Here is a 9377-nt window from a genome sequence, read left to right on the forward strand (position 1 = left end):
TTATAATGGAGAAAAACATTGTTGTGGTTTTCTTTGACGATGACGTCTGTAGCTCATGTTTTGAGATGAGTCCGGCTGCACATTAATACAAATTCAAGCAAGAAAAATAAAACATTGGCTCAACGGTTTTAATGATCCCTGAAATGTATTGATTTAAGAACGATGACAAGAAGACGAAAAGTCAACATTTTAACTCTGTAATGGAGACAAGTGTCTGGAAGAGAAGCTCAAGAGGGGCATGTCGTCATCCTGAGCCTGCGAGGGAAACGCTAAACGGCGCTACTCCACTGACGAGCCTGTCACTGTGTGACACAATACTAACAAGATGGTAGAAAATACCTGCATACAAGTGTTCAAGTATTCCACTCAAGTACAACTTTTAGATACACAAATAAACTCATCAAGGAAGTTGTAGAGCAACGAGAGCGATGTAACAGTTGTTTTCATCTTTTTGCCTCAGTTAGTTTGTTTGTGTGACTTTGATGTTTTACATGGTTAGTTTATATCCAACACAATATTCTGTAACACACTCCAGCTGTGTCCTGATCCAAGGGCTGCAGCCTTCGAAGGAGGCGGTCCAGGGAGGATGCTCCATTCACAGCCTGCGGAGATGTTAAAGCCGAACTAAAATGAGACGGTGTGGTCTACCCTTGCGTCACCAAGCGCCGTTCCTGTCGCCTAGCAACAGGTAGCTAGCGGGCTAACTAGCTAGCATAACTAACATCGAGTAAGTTAACCTATTATATTTAAGATAATTTGTTCAAGGGCCCTTTCGCTTTCTTAAACATGTGTAAGGCTAGCTATTCCATTGAGTTGAAACCAAAAACGTTTACATTTTAAAGTGTGTTCCTCGGCCACGCAAAAGCCATTTTGTTTGAATTGTTACGCAATCTTGGGATAAGTTGGGCGAAGGATCCATCGGGTGCATCCTTCACGGCCCGGGAAACGGAGGACGCATTCGTCGGTCGCATCTGAAGGAGCCTTCGAATTGGGACAGCCTTCGATGCGCTTCTGTGACGCAATCGGCCTTCAAAGGCTGCAGCCCCTGGATTGGGACACTGCTAATAACACAAACAAACAAATCATTAAAGGCAGCAGTAGACTAGCAGCTCCTGTGTTCTGGGAGGTTAAATCACTGTTTTTATGAATGGAGTCTGGTGTGTCTGCAGAGAGCGATGTAACGTCTGTTTGTGGTTAAAACAATCATCTTCCTCTGTAACAAAAAGGTCTATCTCTGTAGGGATCCTTTCTGTAATGTTGTCACACACTTAGAATAACAATCTGAGCCTGTCAGTGGAAACAACAAGAACTTTGAGTGGACGACCTTTGACCCATCAAGGATTATGTTGCAGCCATTACAGCTTGTCCCTCTCCCGTGATTATAAAGTGTGCAGGTTACTGAACAGGACACGGAAGCTACGGGCTAGCAGGTTATGGGTCAGTGTTTCACTCAACAAATTATTAATCGCACTATTAATCCTGTGTGTCCTTAGATTCTGCAGCTTTCAGTGCTGCTTTAACAGTCTCACCTGCACAGGCTGATAGTGGATCAGTTTCTGCTCTGTATGAATGAGAAAACAGATTCATTGTCAACAGAAGAAAACACTGCCTTTAAAGAAAGTTTTTTAGTTCTTTTTGGACGTTTAAAGGTGACTGTACGCCGCCCAGACAGAGCCCAACTCACCTCAACATGCTAAAGTTGGCAGTTGCTGGTTGCAGTCTTTAGAATGTTCCAAAAACCAACTGCCAGCTCCACACGGCCCAGACATCAGCTGACAGGACAGACTTTTGTTGCCTACTTTTTCTTATTAAGTTTTAGCTTTATTTTGCATGGATGAAGGTCGTGCGTACTGATGGTCAGCACGCAAGTATAGGCTAGTAGTCAAGGGAACGCACTCTCAGAATTTTGCTGTTTGCTGAGAAACGGTGCACACTGGTCCGACTTTCCACAACTCCACCAAACCCGACTGGACATGTCAAACTGCAACAAATCCATTCAACCAACTCCAACCAACACCAACTGTCGGCACACACTGACCCGACAGTTGGTGTTGGTTGGCGTTTGTCCGGGCCGTATGCAGCTACCTTTAAAGTAAAGAATGAAGATGTTTGATTTTGACTTGCTATGGTCCGTAATGTTTAAGGGGAAAAAACAGACCCATGTTTATCCTTTTGATTGACAATATTTTTTATACTTTAACAAATTAAATATACATCCACAAGCAGTTAAAAAGAAACTAAATTATTATTTAAAAAAGTAAAAGGATACTTCTGTTGTTCCTCAGTCTGGCCAGCAGGGGGGGCTGCACCACCTCTCCTTCCTGTGATAATGGTGACGACGCAAAAACACATAAGGTTTCTATTATTTCCTTCTTCACTTGAAAGTGAAACTAAGTGCTATGTCTAGTTAGAGGAGGAGGGCTAACCCATTTTTTCAGCTGAGGGGAAACAGAAAGTTTGGAGCTGGATGTTACAAAAAAAAGTCAAAGTTAGAAAAAATATAATATTTGATGAAAAACTTTTTAGCCTTTATTCCATTTATATTGGATGGCTAGAGGGCTGTAAAAGATGTATCTCAGTTAGTATCTTCTGCTCATTTTTACGCACAAACTTTTTTTTTTCTTTTTCATCAGTGAGAGCTTCTCAAACTGCCACTGATAGTAGATTACCCGGGATTACCGGAAACAGTCTGTGTTCAGCAAAGGGACAAGGTGAGTATTATCGTTTCAGCCTTCCTTTAAGTTAAAATACCTGTGGTTAGGGTTAGGAACGGTGAGTTAGGGTGAGGAGAAAGGTGCGGAGTCGAATCATTTTACCGTGTTTAACTGTTTAGTTGTGCACGCAGATCTCAAAACAGCATGGCAGATTATACAGTAAGAAAAAAATGATAATGAATTACATATGGATGAAGAGAGTGATCAAGATATAAGGGAAAAGCAAAGCATTATGAATTGTTTTTGTTCTGATGAACGCTTGTGGTCGCCGTAATGATTGTGTTGCGCGTCTATTCATGCACTTACGGTAAATGTGCTGAACGCCGCCGAATAAAAGAAGCATTGAAGTTTGAGTAGAAAAAACACTAAACTTAAAAAGAGTAATATAACCATTAAGTATTTCATTCTGTATACGTATGTTTGTTTTCACCAACTTGTAAGCATTATATTTATTGATTATTTTAACGTCTGTGTACTTTGAACTGTCAATAAAGCTGACTTGTCAGATTTGTCAATTGGTTATATTTAAAATGTCTTAGAAAGAGGAGCCATTTTAATTGAGTTACCTGTGAATATGCAAAAACTGTGGGATCAGTTGTTTAAATAATAGCTTTGAGCAAAGATCGCAGATTATTTCATCTTTTCCATTTTTCGCCGCCTTAAGCACTGCTACCGTAAGTGCATGAATAGAGATGCAACTAAATCTGAACACTACCTGACTAACTGGATTTCACACCTGAATGAAACATTAAAACCTGTTTGTTTTTAAACTGCCAATTACTGAAATAAACTGTTCAGTGTGTACTGTACTAAGCTCGTAGACATACCAGAATGTCAAACGTCGATATGATGCTAGTAGAAAAACATTAATGGGGCTTGCTCTCTTCACTTCCTGTCTCTGTCGCTCAACCACAGCTACTCTCTCTCTGACTGTAGATCTGTTGTTTTTTTTAAGCCTCGGTATCTTTCAGTGCTAGCGAATGTTAAAATAACGGCGATTGTATCGTTTTAAAGCACGATATCGAAAAGTATCAACATATCGAAAATTTTGACTGTACATGGTGGCAGGTGTGAATAATGTATTTCACAAGTCGTAGCTCGTCCGTACTGAAAAAAATAGTGATGATGTTTGACCTTTTCATTGTTTTGTTGTATATAATTGAACTGTTATTGATTTATGTATTGTGTTTAAAGAACATGGCTGAATAAGTTTAGATTAAAACAAAAGCTGTGTGTTGGCTCTCACTGACTTCGTTCCCGCCTCTCTCGATCGTTGCTTGTGTTGTATTAACTCTCAGATGTACGTCGCTTTGGACTAAAGTCTCTGCTGAATAAAATTGTTACATTGTAAACTCCACTTTTTAGTTTGAGATCAAATGTTTTCTACAGTTGAGTTTTTTCAGACATATTTAGATAGAATAGTAAAGCAGGAAGTAGAAGAACATGAACATGAAAAGACGGAAAGTAGAGATGCTCTATACGTTATCTTTTGATTTCTGAGAGTGTCCTCAAGGCTCTTCAGGTTTCTGTTTCCTGTTTCAGATGTCACTGATGGCTTTAGAGACCAGGTGGAAAAAAGACCTGACCGCCATCATGGAGGAGCTGAACGAGTCAGAATTCAAGAAGATGCTGTTCCATCTGGTCAAAATCCCCCAAGGAGTGAAGGCAGACAAGGTCAGAGTGGAGCTCCCTCAATTAATCATCCAGTACTACGGGGCAGAGAGCTCGATATCTATGATAGAGAAATTGATGAAGGAGATACCCAGGATGGACGCTGCAGTCCAGGAGAAGCTCCGCCCACACGTGGACAAACTGAAGAAACAACGCCAGAAAATCAAGGGTCAGCTCATAATTACATATGAAATAACACACAATACAGTTTTTAGTGGCTCGTCAACTAACAAAACTCAAAATCAAAGCGGCCACAGGAGCTCGGGGGAGTGGATCGAACGCAGGATCAAACAAACGCTCCAGGCAAAAACACGTTTTTCTTGTTCATTCAACTTTTTTGTCCTACAATCCGTGATAACTGGCGTCCTCATTTTAAAAAACTATACCTAAACCTATCTTACCTGCCCACATATGCACGTCACCTGGTGCAAAAACTACAGATTCTACCAAAATAAAAGCCTAAATACTTGAATATATTAGTACCACAAATAGTATAAAACTTAATCCTATATCTTCCTGAAACAAAAAAACAATAAATGGCTAAATGTAAATTAATTAAATTATACAAAACAATGTGAAAAGCTCCGAAAGTTCTTAAAAAAACGACCAGAACAATTCAGAAACACTTGTGCAATATCACTAACACTATCAATAACACTGCTGTTATACAGAATATCAGCACAGACGCAACTGTTATATTTTAATACAACAGTTCTGCACAATACAGTAAAAAAAACTGTTACAAACAAAAGATAATTATTTTTGTTTCAGCCAAAAACAACTATTTTGCAGCTCATTCATGTCAGTCCCAGTGCTGTTGTTTTCTATACTAGCGTTCATGGAATGCCTCTCGTCCAATCAGATTACTTGGTTTGAACTAACAAATTATTAACAGCCACACAGAAGCTTATTCATGCAAGTTTTGTTTATTTTTAAAATGACTTTTTCAGAGATGGCGAAAACTGTGGCTAACTCAGGATCAGTGGCCAAGAAGGAGAAACCTGTGGCTAACTCAGGACCAGTGGCCAAGAAGGAGAAACCTGTGGCTAACTCAGGATCAGTGGCCAAGAAGGAGAAACCTGTGGCTAACTCAGGACCAGTGGCCAGGAAGGAGAAACCTGTGGCTTACCCAGGACCAGTGGCCAAGAAGGAGAAACCTGTGGCTGACTCAGGACCAGTGGCCAAGAAGGAGAAACCTGTGGCTGACTCAGGACCAGTGGCCAAGAAGGAGAAACCTGTGGCTGACTCAGGACCAATGGCCAAGAAGGAGAAACCTGTGGCTTACGCAGGACCAGTGGCCAAGAAGGAGAAACCTGTGGCTTACTCAGGACCAGTGGCCAAGAAGGAGAAACCTGTGGCTTACTCAGGACCAGTGGCCAAGAAGGAGAAACCTGTGGCTGACTCAGGATCAGTGGCCAAGAAGGAGAAACCTGCAGCTGGTACGTTAAACACACAGCAGGCAGATGTGTGTTCACCGTGAGTCTGGTTCTGTTGTTAAAGGAAGTGTTTGTTGCTCATGGTGGATTCATGTTGGGTCTCTCTCTGAATAATACAACAAAGAGTACGCCCCAGACCTGCTCTGTTTGTAAACTGATTTCACGGTTTCAAGTTTTGGTGTTTTTACACAAGACGACATCGAATGCTGGATTTATTATTATAGTATCCCTGAGTCTCCATAAAGACTGTAGTTCGAGGTGGGATCAGGAAGCTCATGAAAGAGAGACGATCACATGGGAGCTTTGTCAGCATGGATCAGCTTCACAGCAAACACCTCTGTAGCATGCAGTGTTCCAAAGACATTAAAGGTACAGGAGAAGTGCCCCTCAATGTTTAACCAACATTGAAGACCTCAACGGAATCACAAGGAAATCGGATGATAGTTCAAATTGGCAGAAAAGTTGCAGCAATTGGCCGAAATTGCAAAGTCGAGAAAAAGTTGTTCCTGGAAGAACTGACACTCTCATGCTGATGAGCAGCAGAACAAACTGTGTTGCTGTACGATAAAACTGAGAGAAGATCAAAGAAATATTTAAGTAACACAAAATGTCTTCATGATGAGAAATCATTAAAGACTTCTGTCAAAAACCGTCTCTAAATACTCCCATATGAGATGTATTTATGTTTTCATTCTGTCTTTTCAGGGACGAAGAGCAAACCTGCGGCCGCCTCAGGACCAGTGGCCAATAAGACAAAACCTGCAGCTGGTACGTGAAACACACATAAGAGAATCATAGTTTATAAGATAAACGTCTGTCAAACTGACGCTTTGTAATATCTCAGCTCTGATGGTTGATGACAGACGACTCAAACCGCCTTTAATGAGCTCCACCACCTCCTCAGTTTACCTTTTAGTTTAAGTATCAAGGCCAAATTTAGGAAAATAATAAAGTTAGAAATCTAGACACCATACGACGGTCAGTCCAAGGCTAAAGGAGAGACCTAATAACACAAACACCACAAGTACAGGAAGACAAAGAAACATTAAACATAATGACGTTTCCTTTGAGCTTCCAGTTTGACCTCTAACAATAAACACTGATGTTTGTTTCTTCCTCTAAAGATGCACAGAAGAGCAGCCAACCTGACCAGGTGAGAGTGAAGGACATCATATTAGGTCCCTAATAAACACTACACCATGCACACATGCTCATTTGACCTACGCTGCTTAAGCAAATCTTTTTTTATCCTCTTTGTGTCCAGAAGAAAACCATCACTAATCCTAAAGGCAGCAGCAAAACAACAGCTGCCAAAGTTGTGAAGGAATCTGCTCAGAGCACGATCAAGACAAAGAAGGAGGTGAAAAATGTTCCTTTTATCAGATGGTTGCTGGTGTATGTGTTGCATGGACTGTCTACGTGACGTTAACAGGAAGTAGAGGTGGAGAGTCGCCTGCAATATGAAACCCGCCCAACACACATCGGGGCCCAGATATTCAAAAGTAATCTGTTCAGATTGGATCTAACTTGTTCTTCAAAAAGATAAAGGATTTCAAAATCAGATCAGGTAATCCAGTTTTTATCAGTTTTTATCCTGATCAAACCTCCTGTACAAAAAGTCTACCTCAAAACACGGATCAAAAGACTACCAGCGGGTGTCTCTAAGGAGAGGTTAACCTCTAAAAACAGTGTGAGGGTTTCTCTGAATGTGGATAGGGACACTGTAAACCATAGACTGTATATAGGACGGGGGTGTGAGCACAGTCACCATCTTGTTTTTCTGGAGCCAGAAGTGACCATATATGGATGAGAAGGTGGAGCTGGAGAGAAGTGAGGGGTTATCAGCTAATGCTAGTGCTAGCTTGGTTATTAAGTTACACCCGTAATTCACAACTATGATTTTAATCTGGATGCTAATGTTAGCTAGCTTAAAACTGACTTTAAACAAACCGAGCCCTCTTAAGCCCCTTTCCCACTGGTCAAAATACCTGCTCTTTTGCTTAGATGGAAAGGCTACAATGTGCATTAAAACCCGGGTCAAATGACTCTGCAGCAGACCCGGGTAATTATTGCCTTGGCTCCGATCAACATTGATGGGAACACAAAATCTGGGTCAACACGCTAATCTCCGCCCCTTTCCGGCGCGATGCTATGCTCCGTCTGTAACTTCTGCGACTCCTCGTCATCTCAGCTACAAATTCCGCCCGTGTCCGTCAAAGCAGCGCTCAAACATCGTTCCAAATTTGCTGTTTTACTGACTTGTCAATCACAGGTAGCCCCGCCCTAAATCCTCCCCTGCTTTATAGCCTGTGTGACTCTCAATGGGAGCACAATTTACTAAATGAACATCATTCTGTGTTGAAGACTTGAAACCAGAGATTGAGACCATAAACTCAAGGGGAAAAAGTGAGTTGCCCCCTGCTGGACATCACAGAGAATGCAGGTTTCAGATAGTTCTGCATTGGCTTCACTTCACCTCTTCTTATACACAGTCTATGGTGAAACTGCAGTTGAATTACTCTGAGTTTTTTTACAGTTGTGTTGTAATCTTGTGTTTCTGGTTTATTCAGCCTGGTCCCGCTGCGGCGGCGAAGCCCAAACAGAAGAAGACCGAGAAGTAGACCAACCGGATCCACCACCAGAGACGACTCTGTTTCAATGACCATGTCTGATTTTACATTTCCAGACTCAATCCTCCAGAAGTCTCTAGATTTTCAGACCATATTTGAAATCAGAGAACAGATGGTGTGTGTTTATTACATGTATGTATGTATGTATGTAGGTATGTATGTATGGTATCATGAGTGACAGGCTGAACATCAGGGAGAGTCACTTGCTGTGCTACCGGTTTTATTTTCCTTTAAAATACTGACTAAATTATAAGATATAATAGGGCCTCATATATTTCAGTGTCTTTTGTAGTAAGATATTAAACTACAAGCCTAATAATTGGTCATAAGTGATGTTATGTATTTATGCAATTCAAAGATGTTGCTGCATTTTATTTAAACTAATGTGTAATGCCGACAGTGAATAAACTTGGGAGGTGTTCTGCAGGCTGCGACGAGGAGACGTTAATAAAATCTGTTTTTATTTCTGCATACCACTCAGGAACCTTGCTGACGTCGATTTAAAATGTTTGTTGTTCAGGTTATTGATTGTGATTCTGATTATCAGTAGAATTCAGGGATTAATCTGGACCAGAATAATAACTTCTTGTTATCCAGGATCAGCTAATCCATCTTTCTTTGGGTTTGTAATTGCAGGTACGTTTGGTTTCATTGCCAAGAGTTGCAAAAACTAAGTCCCAAAGTCACGACCAAACGGCAGGTGTGAAAGGTGTACTGTTCACTCAGTTCTTGGTCCAACTGAAAATTTCAGTGATTGAAAAAAAGTCTTTATATTTCATTTCATGCAATAAAGAAATACCTCATTTGGTTTGTTTTGTCCATTCAAAGTCTTACAGCAGCATTTACAGTTGTTAAAATGTCTGAATGTGGTCTTAAGTTTGTTACAGCTTAAAGAATAAATCCTGAGATCCAGAAACAACAAGAAA

At 40.8% G+C, this 9377-nt stretch overlaps 1 protein-coding gene across 1 annotated transcript; it reads left to right on the forward strand.

The window, feature by feature from the left end:
* The first annotated feature begins 3138 nt into the window (after window positions 1-3138).
* Window positions 3139-9361, forward strand: LOC138604265 (uncharacterized). The gene is made up of 7 exons (XM_069676159.1): window positions 3139-3150; window positions 4257-4554; window positions 5336-5824; window positions 6527-6589; window positions 6946-6974; window positions 7086-7181; window positions 8392-9361. The coding sequence occupies exons 2-7, from the start codon at window positions 4257-4259 to the stop codon at window positions 8440-8442; spliced, it is 1026 nt and encodes a 341-aa protein (XP_069532260.1). The 5' UTR covers window positions 3139-3150; the 3' UTR covers window positions 8443-9361.
* The last annotated feature ends 16 nt before the right edge of the window (window positions 9362-9377 follow it).

Source organism: Semicossyphus pulcher, unplaced genomic scaffold (genome assembly GCF_022749685.1).
Source record: "Semicossyphus pulcher isolate SPU_LCO1_2020_fin unplaced genomic scaffold, fSemPul1.0.p SCAF_10, whole genome shotgun sequence".
NCBI lineage: Eukaryota > Metazoa > Chordata > Actinopteri > Labriformes > Labridae > Semicossyphus > Semicossyphus pulcher.

Coding starts and splice junctions, on each gene's coding strand:
- LOC138604265 (XM_069676159.1), top strand. CDS start 4,257: ATGTCACTGATGGCTTTAGAGACCAGGTGGAAAAAAGACCTGACCGCC. Junction 5,825..6,526: donor GAAGGAGAAACCTGCAGCTG/GTACGTTAAACA, acceptor CTGTCTTTTCAG/GGACGAAGAGCAAACCTGCG. Junction 6,590..6,945: donor TAAGACAAAACCTGCAGCTG/GTACGTGAAACA, acceptor CTTCCTCTAAAG/ATGCACAGAAGAGCAGCCAA.